The 15,000-nt window shown below is 56.8% G+C and overlaps 2 protein-coding genes across 2 annotated transcripts in view; one reads left to right on the forward strand and one right to left on the reverse strand.

The window, feature by feature from the left end:
- Positions 1-3,973: 3,973 nt before the first annotated feature.
- On the reverse strand, positions 3,974-10,803 carry MRPL27 (mitochondrial ribosomal protein L27). The gene is given in 5 exon segments (XM_075261791.1): positions 3,974-4,230; positions 6,558-6,575; positions 6,577-6,626; positions 8,337-8,456; positions 10,742-10,803. Coding segments are annotated over 5 exon segments (432 nt in total). The 5' UTR covers positions 10,779-10,803; the 3' UTR covers positions 3,974-4,023.
- A 57-nt stretch (positions 10,804-10,860) lies between these two features.
- EME1 (essential meiotic structure-specific endonuclease 1) overlaps positions 10,861-15,000 on the forward strand; it is a 9,978-nt gene continuing 5,838 nt past the window's right edge. Inside the window, exons 1-6 of the mRNA XM_075261795.1 lie at positions 10,861-11,212; positions 11,354-11,481; positions 13,703-13,789; positions 13,892-14,001; positions 14,076-14,196; positions 14,728-14,843. Of these exons, the coding sequence (XP_075117896.1) occupies positions 10,861-11,212; positions 11,354-11,481; positions 13,703-13,789; positions 13,892-14,001; positions 14,076-14,196; positions 14,728-14,843 (914 nt within the window). The remainder of the gene's footprint in view (positions 11,213-11,353; positions 11,482-13,702; positions 13,790-13,891; positions 14,002-14,075; positions 14,197-14,727; positions 14,844-15,000) is intronic.

Consider the following 15,000-nt stretch of genomic DNA (forward strand, 5'->3'; position numbering starts at 1 on the left):
TCCCTCCTCCTCCCTCTCCTGCTCCTCGTTCTCCTCCCTCTCCTGCTCCTCCTCCTCTCCTCGCCCTCCTCCCTCTCCTGCTCCTCGTTCTCCTCCTCCCTATCCTGCTCCTCGTTCTCCTCCTCCCTCTCATTCTCCTCCTCCTCCCTCCCTGCTCCTCGTTCTCCTCCTCCCTCTCCTGCTCCTCGCCCTCCTCCTCCCTCTCCTGCTCCTCGCCCTCCTCCTCCCTCTCCTGCTCCTCGCCCTCCTCCTCCTGCTCCTCGCCCTCCTGCTCCTCGCCCTCCTGCTCCTCGTTCTCCTCCTCCCTCTCCTGCTCCTCGTTCTCCTCCCTCTCCTGCTCCTCCGCCCTCCTCCTGCTCCTCGTCTCCTCCTCCCTCTCCTGCTCCTCACCCTCCTCCCTCTCCTGCTCTCCTCCCTCTCCTGCTCCTCGCCCTCCTCCTCCCTCTCCTGCTCCTCGCCCTCCTCCTCCCTCTCCTGCTCCTCACCCTCCTCCCTCTCCTGCTCCTCCTCCCTCTCCTGCTCCTCGCCCTCCTCCTCCCTCTCCTGCTCCTCGCCCTCCACCTCCCTCTCTTGTTCCTCGCCCTCCTCCCTCTCCTGCTCCTCGCCCTGCTCCCTCTCCTGCTCCTCGCCCTCCTCCCTCTCCTCGCCCTCCTCCCTCTCCTCGCCCTCCTCCCTCTCCTCGCCCTCCTCCCTCTCACTGCTTCTCGTTCTCCTCCTCCCTCTCCTCGTTCTCCTGCTCCTCGTTCTCCTCCCTCTCCTCGTTCTCCTCCCTCTCCTCGTTCCTCGCCCTCCTCCTCCCTCTCCTGCTCCTCGTTCTCCTCCTCCTCTCCTGCTCCTCGTTCTCCTCCCTCTCCTGCTCCTCCGCCCTCCTCCTGCTCCTCGTTCTCCTCCTCCCTCTCCTGCTCCTCACCCTCCTCCCTCTCCTGCTCCTCCTCCCTCTCCTGCTCCTCGCCCTCCTCCTCCCTCTCCTGCTCCTCGCCCTCCTCCTCCCTCTCCTGCTCCTCGCCCTCCTCCCTCTCCTGCTCCTCCTCCCTCTCCTGCTCCTCGCCCTCCTCCTCCCTCTCCTGCTCCTCGCCCTCCACCTCCCTCTCCTGTTCCTCGCCCTCCTCCCTCTCCTGCTCCTCGCCCTGCTCCCTCTCCTGCTCCTCGCCCTCCTCCCTCTCCTCGCCCTCCTCCCTCTCCTCGCCCTCCTCCCTCTCCTCGCCCTCCTCCCTCTCCTGCTTCTCGTTCTCCTCCTCCCTCTCCTCGTTCTCCTCCTCCCTCTCCTCGTTCTCCTCGCCCTCCTCCTCCCTCTCCTGCTCCTCGTTCTTCTCCTCCCTCTCCTGCTCCTCGTTCTCCTCCTCCCTCTCCTCGCCCTCCTCCCTCTCCTGCTCCTCGTTCTCCTCCTCACTCTCCTGCTCCTCGTTGTCCTCCTCCTCACTCTCCTGCTCCTCGTAGTCCTCCTCACTCTCCTGCTCCTCGTAGTCCTCCTCCTCCCTCTCCTGCTCCTCGTTCTCCTCCCCCCTCTCCTGCTCCTCGTTCTCCTCCCTCTCCTGCTCCTCGCCCTCCTCCTCCCTCTCCTGCTTCTCGTTCTCCTCCTCCCTCTCCTGCTCCTCGTTCTCCTGCTCCTCGTTCTCCTCCTCCCTCTCCTGCTCCTCGCCCTCCTCCTCCCTCTCCTGCTCCTCTTCACTCTCCTGCACCTCGCCCTCCTCCTCCCTCTCCTGCTCCTCTTCACTCTCCTGCACCTCGCCCTCCTCCTCCCTCTCTCCTGCTCCTCGTTCTCCTCCTCCCTCTCCTCACCCTCCTCCTCCCTCTGTTGCTCCTCCCTCTCTCCTCCTTACTCTCCTGCTTCTCGTTCTCCTCCTCCCTCTCCTCGTTCTCCTGCTCCTCGTTCTCCTCCTCCCTCTCCTCGTTCTCCTCGCCCTCCTCCTCCCTCTCCTGCTCCTCGTTCTTCTCCTCCCTCTCCTGCTCCTCGTTCTCCTCCTCACTCTCCTGCTCCTCGTTGTCCTCCTCCTCACTCTCCTGCTCCTCGTAGTTTCTCCTCCTCCCTCTCCTCCTTGTTCTCCTGCTCCCTCTCCTGCTCCTCGTTCTCCTCCCTCTCCTGTTCCTCGCCCTCCTCCTCCCTCTCCTGTTCCTCGCCCTCCTCCTCCTCTCCTGCTCCTCGCCCTCCTCCCTCTCCTGCTTCTCGTTCTCCTCCTCCTCCCTCTCCTGCTCCTCGTTCTCCTCCTCCTCCCTCTCCTGCTCCTCGTTCTCCTCCTCCCTCTCCTGCTCCTCGTTCTCCTCCTCCCTCTCCTGCTCCTCGTTCTCCTCCTCCCTCTCCTGCTCCTCGCCCTCCTCCTCCCTCTCCTGCTCCTCGCCCTCCTCCTCCCTCTCCTGCTCCTCGCCCTCCTCCTCCCTCTCCTGCTCCTCGCCCTCCTCCTCCCTCTCCTCGTTGTCCTCCTCCTCCCTCTCCTGCTCCTCGTTCTCCTCCTCCCTCTCCTGCTCCTCTCCCTCTCCTGCTCTCGCCCTCCTCCCTCTCCTGCTCCTCGCCCTCCTCCTCCCTCTCCTGCTCCTCGCCCTCCTCCTCCCTCTCCTGCTCCTCGCCCTCCTCCTCCCTCTCCTGCTCCTCGCCCTCCTCCTCCCTCTCCTGCTCCTCGCCCTCCTCCTCCCTCTCCTGCTTCTCGTTCTCCTCCTCCCTCTCCTGCTTCTCGTTCTCCTCCTCCCTCTCCTCGTTCTCCTGCTTCTCGTTCTCCTCCTCCCTCTCCTCGTTCTCCTGCTTCTCGTTCTCCTCCTCCCTCTCCTCGTTCTCCTCCCTCTCCTCGTTCTCCTCGCCCTCCTCCTCCCTCTCCTGCTCCTCGCCCTCCTCCTCCCTCTCCTGCTCCTCGTTCTCCCTCTCCTGCTCCTCGCCCTCCTCCTCCCTCTCCTGCTCCTCATTCTCCTCTTCACTCTACTGCACCTCGCCCTCCTCCTCCCTCTCCTTGTTGTCCTCCTCCTCCCTCTCCTCGCCCTCCCTCTCCTGCTCCTCGCCCTCCCTCTCCTGCTCCTCGCCCTCCCTCTCCTGCTCCTCATTCTCCTCTTCACTCTCCTGCACCTCGCCCTCCTCCTCCCTCTCCTGCTCCTCGTTGTCCTCCTCCTCCCTCTCCTGCTCCTCGTTCTCCTCCTCCTCTCCTCGCCCTCCTCCTCCCTCTGTTGTTCCTCCCTCTCCTGCTCCTCGTTCTCCTCCTCCCTCTCCTCGCCCTCCTCCTCCCTCTCCTCGACCTCCTCCTCCCTCTCCTCGACCTCCTCCTCCCTCTGTTGTTCCTCCCTCTCCTCCTCCTCCTCTTCACTCTCCTGCACCTCGCCCTCCTCCTCCCTCTCCTGCTCCTTGTTGTCCTCCTCCTCCCTCTCCTGCTCCTCGCCCTCCTCCTCCCTCTCCTGCTCCTCGTTCTCCCTCTCCTGCTCCTCGCCCTCCCTCTCCTGCTCCTCGCCCTCCCTCTCCTGCTCCTCGCCCTCCCTCTCCTGCTCCTCGCCCTCCCTCTCCTGCTCCTCGCCCTCCCTCTCCTGCTCCTCATTCTCCTCTTCACTCTCCTGCACCTCGCCCTCCTCCTCCCTCTCCTGCTCCTCATTGTCCTCCTCCTCCCTCTCCTGCTCCTCGTTCTCCTCCTCCTTCTCCTCGCCCTCCTCCTCCCTCTCCTCGCCCTCCTCCTCCCTCTCCTCCTCCCTCTGTTGTTCCTCCCTCTCCTCCTCCTCACTCTCCTGCTCCTCCTCCTCTTTGCAGGTTGTGCGGGGCAGGGGCTCATCACCGGAGCAGGCGGGGTCCTTGTACTGTACAGTAATGAGCTCCGCCTCCTGGGCTCTCCTCACCCTCTCATTGGTGGCAGAGAAGCAACTACTACTACTACAGCCTCCATCATCACACCAGGCCTCACCTCCACACATAGCACACAGGCACTACTACAACTCCCATCAATCACACCAGGCACTACTACCACCACCACTACTACAGCCCCCATCCTCATAATGACAGGACGCAGAGTTTCCTAATAAAGTTTAATGTAATCCCCTATGTACAGCTGTGTCGGCTCCTCACATGGCGTCCACCATCTTGAAGCTGTGCGGCTTCTCCTTAGGAATGACGTTGATGAAGGTTTTGTACAGGACTGCCCCGAAGGGCAGTTTACAGACGACATTGAGGGTGTCTTTGCTCCTTGGGGGCGGGATGTAGACCTCCTTAGTGTAACGCACAATCCCGTCCTCCAATGCAAACAGCGTCTTGTTCCTTCCGATCCCCACCTGCGAGGGGCACAAGAGAGTCATTGTATGGGGCTGTATATGTATATATTATATATAGTGGCACCTATAGAACCCCGACCTGTCCCTGCTCACTATATACTATATGTCCTTACACCTCTGTGCTGCTCCTCTGTTATTCCTCCTGGGAATTCAGAAATAAATTGTCTAATACAGAGCCTTGCAGAAGTCTTCACCCCCCCTGTATACTCCTCATACTGTATTATACACCCCCCTGTATACTCTTCATACTGTATTATATACCCCCCTGTATACTCTTCATACTGTATTATATACCCCCCCTGTATACTCCTCATACTGTATTATATACCCCCCTGTATACTCTTCATACTGTATTATATACCCCCCTGTATACTCTTCATACTGTATTATATACCCCCCTGTATACTCCTCATACTGTATTATATACCCCCCTGTATACTCTTCATACTGTATTATATACCCCCCCTGTATACTCCTCATGCTGTATTATATACCCCCCTGTATACTCTTCATACTGTATTATATACCCCCCTGTATACTCCTCATACTGTATTATATACCCCCCTGTATACTCCTCATGCTGTATTATATACCCCCCCCTGTATACTCTTCATACTGTATTATATACCCCCCTGTATACTCCTCATATGGTATTATATATCCCCCCGTATACTCCATACTGTATTATATACACCGCTCATTCATGTATCGTACACAGTGAGGTGTAAAAGTCTTCACCCCCTGTCCCAATCCTTTGGCTACAAGTCTTTGGGCTCGGTCTTTGCCCCCCTAGAGATGAGATTTCGGCCCCTTCTTTGCAGTCAGATTGGTTGGAGCGTCTGTGATCAGTAATCTCACTGGGATTTGGGTCCGGCCTGTGTGGGGGGGGGGGGGGGGGGCTCTGACCCCGGAATATTCTGGGATCTGAACCAGTGACTGGGCTCGGGCCAGAGGTTTGGGGTCATTGCTGGAATCTCCTTCCCAGTCTCCGGTTTCCTTCCAGGATTGTCCTGTATTTCGCTCCATCTTCCCGTCACCTGCTCCCCCCCCCCATGATATTGCCCCCACCATGTGGCACAGTGGGGGGGGGGGGATGACGGGGGTGTTCAGGGGGATGGGCAGGGTTACATTTAGGCCGTTCCCCTTTGGTCTCCTCTCACCGTCTCCCACATGTTTGCGGGGTCCCCCTATATGTCTTGTGGCCATAACCTGCAGACGCCCCTTCTTATGTCTCTCTTACCACAATGGTTTCCTTCTCTCGCCCCTCTCCCCTATAGATGGTCAGATTTGTGGGGTTCGCAGTGACCTCTAGGTGTCCTGTGGATGATTCTCCTGGACCTGAGGATTTCTGCGGCTCCTCCGCACTGACCAGGGGCCTCTTGGCATCTTCTCTGACCAGCGCTCTCCTTAGTTGGTCGGCCATGTCTTGCAGGTTTGCAGTGTAGGACACTTTCTCCAGGTTTAGATGATGGATTGTACCGGACTCCTCGGGAGATGTTCTTATACCCTGACCCTGCTTTACACTTCTCCACAACTCTATCTCTGAGCTGTCTGGTGAGTTCCTTGGTCTTCATGATGCTGTTTGTTCACCAGTGTTCTCTAACAAACCTCCACAGAACAGGTATATATATATATATATATACTGAGACTACATTACACACAGCCGGACTCATCTAGTAACTCATTCAGTGACTTCTGGAGACAACACTGTGCACTGTATTTATGGGGATCAGAGTACAGGGGGGTGAAGACTTTTGCACGTCACCTGTCAGATGTTATCGGGTTACATTGGGAGAACCTTCCGGCATTTTCCTTCCACTTCACAATTATCTGATACTTTGTGTTATCGCTGTAAATACACTGAAGTTTGTGACAAAGGTCCGGGGGGGGGGGTGAGGACTTCTGCAAGGCTCTGCAGGACTCCAGGCTGCCTCAGCAAACGTTACAGAACTTCAGTGCAAAATAAAAATAGTCAGCAGTCGCAACGTATAGGAGGGAACAAGGAGCGCCAATCACACGGCTGAAAAGACCAAATATTAGCAGAGATTACCCCCCCCCCCTCCCCCCCCCGGACTGGATTCTGCCATGTGCACGAGGCCTCAGGGGCTAAGGGAACCCGTCAGTAAGTTGGGGACACGAGAGCCCCAGCCCGTCCTGCTCAGCGCTACGTCCACCCATCTCTCCAGGATTCAGAACATACAAGAGACGGCGCCAATGTTTGTTTGGGACTCTCTCTGGCGCCCCCGGCTGTAACACTTTCCCACACTTGGGGGTCAATACTCGCACTATAGGTGACGTATAGGTGAAGATACAACATGGCCGCTCACCTGAGATCCTGGATGCCAACCGCATTAATCTCTGCGTAGCCAGAACGTTCCCGGCGTGGACGAAGTCACCTGAAATATTAGGAAAGAGCAGGATGAAGCCGAGCCCTCCGGGACCTGGGTATAAGACGAGCAGTGCCGAACCCTCCGGGACACCCCCCTCCCCCGGGTATAGGACGGGCAGTGCCGAACCCTCCGGGACACCCCCCTCCCCCGGGTACAGGACGGGCAGTGCCGAACCCTCCGGGACCTGAGTATAAGACGAGCAGTGCCGAACCCTCCGGGACACCCCCCCTCCCCCGGGTATAGGACGGGCAGTGCCGAGCCCTCCAGGACACCCCCCTCCCCCCGGTATAGGACGGGCAGTGCCGAGCCCTCCAGGACACCCCCCTCCCCCGGGTATAGGACGGGCAGTGCCGAGCCCTCCAGGACACCCCCCCTCCCCGGGTATAGGACGGGCAGTGCCGAGCCCTCCAGGACACCCCCCTCCCCCGGGTATAGGACGGGCAGTGCCGAGCCCTACGGGACACCCCCCTCCCCCGGGTATAGGACGGGCAGTGCCGAACCCTCCGGGACACCCCCCTCCCCCGGGTATAGGACGGGCAGTGCCGAACCCTCCGGGACACCCCCCTCCCCCCGGGTATAGGACGGGCAGTGCCGAACCCTCCGGGACACCCCCCTCCCCCGGGTATAGGACGGGCAGTGCCGAGCCCTACGGGACACCCCCCTCCCCCCGGGTATAGGACGGGCAGTGCCGAACCCTCCGGGACCTGAGTATAAGACGAGCAGTGCCGAACCCTCCGGGACACCCCCCTCCCCCCGGGTATAGGACGGGCAGTGCCGAGCCCTACGGGACACCCCCCTCCCCCCGGGTATGGGACGGGCAGTGCCGAACCCTCCGGGACCTGGGTATAGGACGGGCAGTGCCAAACCCTGCAGGACACCCCCCTCCCCCGGGTATAGGACGGGCAGTGCCAAACCCTGCAGGACACCCCCCTCCCCCGGGTATAGGACGGGCAGTGCCGAACCCTCCGGGACCTGGGTATAGGACGGGCAGTGCCAAACCCTCCGGGACACCCCCCTCCCCCGGGTACACGATGGGCAGTGCCAAGCCCTCCAGGACACCCCCCTCCCCCGGGTACACGATGGGCAGTGCCAAGCCCTCCAGGACACCCCCCTCCCCCGGGTATAGGATGGGCAGTGCCGAGCCTCCAGGACACCCCCCCTCCCCCGGGTATAGGACGGGCAGTGCTGAGCCCTCCAGGACACCCCCCTCCCCCGGGTACAGGATGGGCAGTGCCGAGCCCTCCAGGACACCCCCTCCCCCGGGTATAGTATGGGCAGTGCCGAGCCCTCCAGGACACCCCCCTCCCCCGGGTACAGGACGGGCAGTGCCGAGCCCTCCAGGACACCCCCCTCCCCCGGGTATAGTATGGGCAGTGCCGAGCCCTCCAGGACACCCCCCTCCCCCGGGTACAGGACGGGCAGTGCCGAGCCCTCCAGGACACCCCCCTCCCCCGGGTATAGGATGGGCAGTGCCAAGCCCTCCAGGACACCCCCCTCCCCCTGGGTGTATGATGGGCAGTGCCAAGCCTCCAGGACACCCCCTCCCGGGTATAGGACGGCAGTGCCGAACCCTGCAGGACACCCCCCTCCCCCGGGTATAGGATGGGCAGTGCCGAACCCTGCAGGACACCCCCCTCCCCCGGGTATAGGACGGGCAGTGCTGAGCTCACATGGCGGGGCCTCTGGTCGGTTACTCGCGTTGCGCTCAGAACTCACCATCCAGTTTCTTGAAGCCGTATCTCTTCCCAGCGCTCTTTCCTCCTAAGTTCTTAGAGCTGGTCCGGCTTTCTTCGATGCCCCTCGGGCCAAAATGCAAGTTGACGGGGCCCGGAGAAACTAAAACCAGAGAAGAGGCTTATAAACAAAGATGGAGGATCGTATACACGGCCCTAGTCAGGGTGAGCAGCACTGGGGGTGACAGGGGCCCGCTGGGCAGTACTGGAGTGACAGGGGCCCGCTGGGCAGCACTGGGGGTGACAGGGGCCCGCTGGGCAGTACTGGGAGTGACAGGGGCCCGCTGGGCAGTACTGGGAGTGACAGGGGCCCGCTGGGCAGCGCTGGGGGTGACAGGGGCCCGCTGGGCAGCGCTGGGGGTGACAGGGGCCCGCTGGGCAGCACTGGGAGTGACAGGGGCCCGCTGGGCAGCACTGGGGGTGACAGGGGCCCGCTGGGCAGTACTGGGAGTGACAGGGGCCCGCTGGGCAGCACTGGGGGTGACAGGGGCCCGCTGGGCAGCACTGGGGGTGACAGGGGCCCGCTGGGCAGCGCTGGGGGTGACAGGGGCCCGCAGGGCAGCGCTGGGGGTGACAGGGGCCTGCTGGGCAGCACTGGGGGTGACAGGGGCCCGCTGGGCAGCACTGGGGGTGACAGGGGCCCGCTGGGCAGTACTGGGGGTGACAGGGGCCCGCTGGGCAGTACTGGGAGTGACAGGGGCCCGCTGGGTAGTACTGGGGGTGACAGGGGCCCGCAGGGCAGTACTGGAGTGACAGGGGCCCGCTGGGCAGTACTGGGAGTGACAGGGGCCCGCAGGGCAGTACTGGGAGTGACAGGGGCCCGCTGGGTAGTACTGGGGGTGACAGGGGCCCGCTGGGCAGTACCTGGGAGTGACAGGGGCCCGCTGGGTAGTACTGGGGGTGACAGGGGCCCCGCTGGGTAGTACTGGGAGTGACAGGGGCCCGCTGGTAGTACTGGGGGTGACAGGGGCCGCTGGGCAGCACTGGGGGTGACAGGGGCCCGCAGGGCAGTACTGGGAGTGACAGGGGCCCGCTGGGTAGTACTGGGGGTGACAGGGGCCCGCTGGGCAGTACTGGGAGTGACAGGGGCCCGCTGGGTAGTACTGGGGGTGACAGGGGCCCGCTGGGTAGTACTGGGAGTGACAGGGGCCCGCTGGGTAGTACTGGGGGTGACAGGGGCCCGCTGGGATGTCGGCTACCCTTGGGTCCTAGGTTTGATTCTGACTATGGGTAACACAACAGGGAGAGTCACAGAGATCCTGGGAAATAACTGATGTGTGGATCCTCAGCGAGGTCAGACTGGTGGCTATATACAGGGGCCCCACATGCTGTTATATTATATACAGGGGCCCCTCATACAGACTTATTGCTATATACAGGGGCCCCTGGCACAGACTTGCTATATACAGGGGCCCCTGGCACAGACTTGTTGCTATATTACAGGGCCCCGGGCACAGACTTGCTATATACAGGGGACCCTGGCACAGACTTGCTATTATATACAGGGGCCCGGGCACAGACTTGCTATATACAGGGGACCTGGCACAGACTTGCTATTATATACAGGGGCCCCGGGCACAGACTTGTTGCTATATACAGGGGCCCCGGGCACAGACTTGCTATTATATACAGGGGCCCCGGGCACAGACTTGTTGCTATATACAGGGGACCCTGGCACAGACTTGCTATTATATACAGGGGCCCCGGGCACAGACTTGCTATATACAGGGGCCCCGGGCACAGACTTGTTGCTATATACAGGGGCCCCGGGCACAGACTTGTTGCTATATACAGGGGCCCCGGGCACAGACTTGCTATTATATACAGGGGCCCCGGGCACAGACTTGTTGCTATATACAGGGGCCCCGGGCACAGACTTGCTATTATATACAGGGGCCCCGGGCACAGACTTGCTATATACAGGGGCCCCGGGCACAGACTTGCTATTATATACAGGGGCCCCGGGCACAGACTTGTTGCTATATACAGGGGCCCCGGGCACAGACTTGTTGCTATATACAGGGGCCCCGGGCACAGACTTGTTGCTATATACAGGGGCCCCGGGCACAGACTTGTTGCTATATACAGGGGCCCCGGGCACAGACTTGTTGCTATATACAGGGGCCCCGGGCACAGACTTGTTGCTATATACAGGGGCCCCGGGCACAGACTTGCTATATACAGGGGCCCCGGGCACAGACTTGCTATATACTGACACATTACAAGTCACCTGTGTCGGGGACTTGAGGTCATGTGAAGGGTCACTGTGTCAGGCCGGGGTCACCTCGGGGCCCCTCAGTTCCGCACGCGCTGGGGCCACTTCCGGTCTGTCACGTGCTCCGGTACCGCCGGTGAGTCTGTACTGTACATATAACGGCTGTCACTTACCGAGCAGACGAGCCGCCCCGCACACCACCGACATCATGGCCGCCACCTCCGCTCCGGCGTCACTTCCGCTTCCTCCTCCTATTTCCGGCGGCTAATTTAAAAGTGATCCGGGCGGCGCCATGAGGCGGAGGTGTGAGGCCGCTGACCCGGAGGAGCTGCCCCTGCCCCGGGGGCCCTTCCTGAGCTCAGCCCGCCAGGCCCCGGTCATGGTGATCAGCAGTGACAGTGACGAGGAGTTACCGGAGCTCCCGCTGCTGCAGCGCCTCTGCCGCCCTCCTGTAGGGGGCGCTGGGTCACATGACCCGCCCGCCAGACCGCCCGGGGTCCCTGCGCCGAAGAATCCCCCTCAGCCGCGCTGCTCGTCACGTGACCCGCCCCCGCGGAGCGCTGCATCACGTGACCCTGCTAAGGTCTCTCAGCCCAGGAAAGGAAAGAAGAGCCCGGAGGGGGTGACAGTTCACATAGACACAGGTAGGAGGCTGCGGCCTGAGTGTACGCCCATATATAGCGGAGACACCCCCCTATACATAGACTGCTGTACCCTATGTGATCCCTGATTGGTGTGTGCACCTCCCTACAAGAACCCCTGACCCCGCCCTCCCATATTCCCAGGTCTCCTACAGGACGGAGCCGGAGGGCAAGTGCTGAGCGCCCTGCAGGCCCAGGAAACGCCGTGCGCCATCCAGACCCAACCGGTGCCGCGGAGCCTCACCTGGAGCCGAAGCGGAGAGAACCAGGACGTGAGTGATACGGAGAGGGGGTATATATAATGTATATAATGTGTATACGGTATTATAGTAATAAGATAGTGCTGTACATTATTATATTAATCCCATGGAGCTCTGTACATTATTATAGTAATCCCATGGTGCTGTACATTATTATATTAATCCCATGGTGCTCTGTACATTATTATATTAATCCCATGGTGCTCTGTACATTATTATATTAATCCCATGGTGCTCTGTACATTATTATATTAATCCCATGGTGCTCTGTACATTATTATATTAATCCCATGGTGCTGTACATTATTATATTAATTCCATGGTGTTGTACATTATTATATTAATCCCATGGTGCTCTATACATTATTATATTAATCCCATGGTGCTCTGTACATTATTATATTAATCCCATGGTGCTGTACATTATTATATTAATCCCATGGTGCTCTGTACATTATTATATTAATCCCATGGTGCTGTACATTACTATATTAATCCCATGGTGCTCTGTACATTATTATATTAATCCCATGGTGCTGTACATTATTATATTAATCCCATGGTGCTCTGTACATTATTATATTAATCCCATGGTGCTCTGTACATTATTATATTAATCCCATGGTGCTGTACATTATTATATTAATCCCATGGTGCTCTGTACATTATTATATTAATCCCATGGTGCTGTACATTATTATATTAATCCCATGGTGCTCTGTACATTATTATATTAATCCCATGGTGCTCTGTACATTATTATATTAATCCCATGGTGCTGTACATTATTATATTAATCCCATGTGCTCTGTACATTATTATATTAATCCCATGGTGCTCTGTACATTATTATATTAATCCCATGGTGCTCTGTACATTATTATATTAATCCCATGGTGCTGTACATTATTATATTAATCCCATGGTGCTCTGTACATTATTATATTAATCCCATGGTGCTGTACATTATTATATTAATCCCATGGTGCTGTACATTATTATATTAATCCCATGGTGCTCTGTACATTATTATATTAATCCCATGGTGTTCTGTACACTATTATATTAATCCCATGGTGCTCTGTACATTATTATATTAATCCCATGGTGCTCTGTACATTATTATATTAATCCCATGGTGCTCTGTACATTATTATATTAATCCCATGGTGCTCTGTACATTATTATATTAATCCCATGGTGCTCTGTACATTATTATATTAATCCCATGGTGCTCTGTACATTATTATATTAATCCCATGGTGCTGTACATTATTATATTAATCCCATGTGCTCTGTACATTATTATATTAATCCCATGGTGCTCTGTACATTATTATATTAATCCCATGGTGCTCTGTACATTATTATATTAATCCCATGGTGCTGTACATTATTATATTAATCCCATGGTGCTCTGTATATTATTATATTAATCCCATGGTGCTCTGTACATTATTATATTAATCCCATGGTGCTCTGTACATTATTATATTAATCCCATGGTGCTCTGTACATTATTATATTAATCCCATGGTGTTCTGTACACTATTATATTAATCCCATGGTGCTCTGTACATTATTATATTAATCCCATGGTGCTCTGTACATTATTATATTAATCCCATGGTGCTGTACATTATTATATTAATCCCATGTGCTCTGTACATTATTATATTAATCCCATGGTGCTCTGTACATTATTATATTAATCCCATGGTGCTCTGTACATTATTATATTAATCCCATGGTGCTGTACATTATTATATTAATCCCATGGTGCTCTGTATATTATTATATTAATCCCATGGTGCTCTGTACATTATTATATTAATCCCATGGTGCTCTGTACATTATTATATTAATCCCATGGTGCTCTGTACATTATTATATTAATCCCATGGTGCTCTGTACATTATTATATTAATCCCATGGTGCTCTGTACATTATTATATTAATCCCATGGTGTTCTGTACATTATTATATTAATCCCATGGTGCTCTGTACATTATTATATTAATCCCATGGTGTTCTGTACACTATTATATTAATCCCATGGTGTCGGCGGGGGGGTTAGCGGTGGCAGTACCTGGGGGCGGGTTCATGTGCCCCTCCTGGGTTTGCCCTCTAGTTGCCCCGGGGTCACTACTTACCCGCTGCAGGTGTATTTGTGTATCAGTCGGGCAGACACATATCACATCTCTGGTGACATCACCTTGTGTCCTTTCTTCAGGGAGATGAATTTTGCCAAGAAGAAGCTGAAATCCTCGTCCTCGTTCCGGCAGAAGACTTCATTGTGATGGTCCAGAACAGTAGGACGGTGAGGACCGCTCTCCTTCCGTCTTGCCCCTCCCCCTCCGTCTTGCCCCTCCCCCTCTCATCCCCTCCCTGACCTCTGACCCTTTTGTTTCTTGTATTACAGGAGGCCGCTCATTGCAATGTCACATTAAGCAGCTTTGTGACTGGTATCGTGGCCAACAAGTCACCTGCGGTCCCTACCCTGGTGGTCATGGAGATGGAGAAATACTTCAAGTAGGTCGTGTTTTGGGAAGGTGATAAATGTAGGACGTGCAGATCTTCATCTCACCATTGTCTGACTGTGACAGGAACGAGAAGACAAAAAGCAGGAAGAAGCTTCAGGAGGCCGTGCGAGGAGAGGCGGCCAAGGGGCAGAAGAGGAAACGTAAGGAAGAAGCTCCTTGTCTGAGCAGGGTAGATGTGGAGGAGGTGAGTGGCCACAGGACTAGGACTGGCCAACTGTCCTGCCATGTGTGACCATCGGTCCATCTTCTGGCCACCTGTCCTGCCATGTGTGACCATCGGTCCATCTTCTGGCCACCTGTCCTGCCATGTGTGACCATCGGTCCATCTTCTGGCCACCTGTCCTGCCATGTGTGACCATCGGTCCATCTTCTGGCCACCTGTCCTGCCATGTGTGACCATCGGTCCATCTTCTGGCCACCTGTCCTGCCATGTGTGACCATCGGTCCATCTTCTGGCCACCTGTCCTGCCATGTGTGACCATCGGTCCATCTTCTGGCCACCTGTCCTGCCATGTGTGACCATCGGTCCATCTTCTGGCCACCTGTCCTGCCATGTGTGACCATCGGTCCATCTTCTGGCCACCTGTCCTGCCATGTGTGACCATCGGTCCATCTTCTGGCCACCTGTCCTGCCATGTGTGACCATCGGTCCATCTTCTGGCCACCTGTCCTGCCATGTGTGACCATCGGTTTCTCTTCTGCTCTTCTTCTTCAGGCTCTGATGGTCCTCCAGCTGCAGACACAGGTCCATGTTTGGTTCCTGGAAACCTGGAAGGAGTTTTCTGACTTTGTCTGCATGTTCAGCAAAGCGATGGCTGAGGCTCCAACCAAGTAAGGAGACGGGTCTGAGACGTCTTACCATGTGGTTGTCTATCTCCAGAGCAGAAAAGCCGGGTGTGCACCTTCAGTATCTGCCAGCCAAACTAGTGTTGACCATGTACCGTGAGGAAGCCAAACTGTATGATGTCCCCAATGTGAGGTCTTATTG

This window comes from Leptodactylus fuscus, unplaced genomic scaffold (genome assembly GCF_031893055.1).
Source record: "Leptodactylus fuscus isolate aLepFus1 unplaced genomic scaffold, aLepFus1.hap2 HAP2_SCAFFOLD_40, whole genome shotgun sequence".
NCBI classification, from domain to species: Eukaryota; Metazoa; Chordata; class Amphibia; order Anura; family Leptodactylidae; genus Leptodactylus; species Leptodactylus fuscus.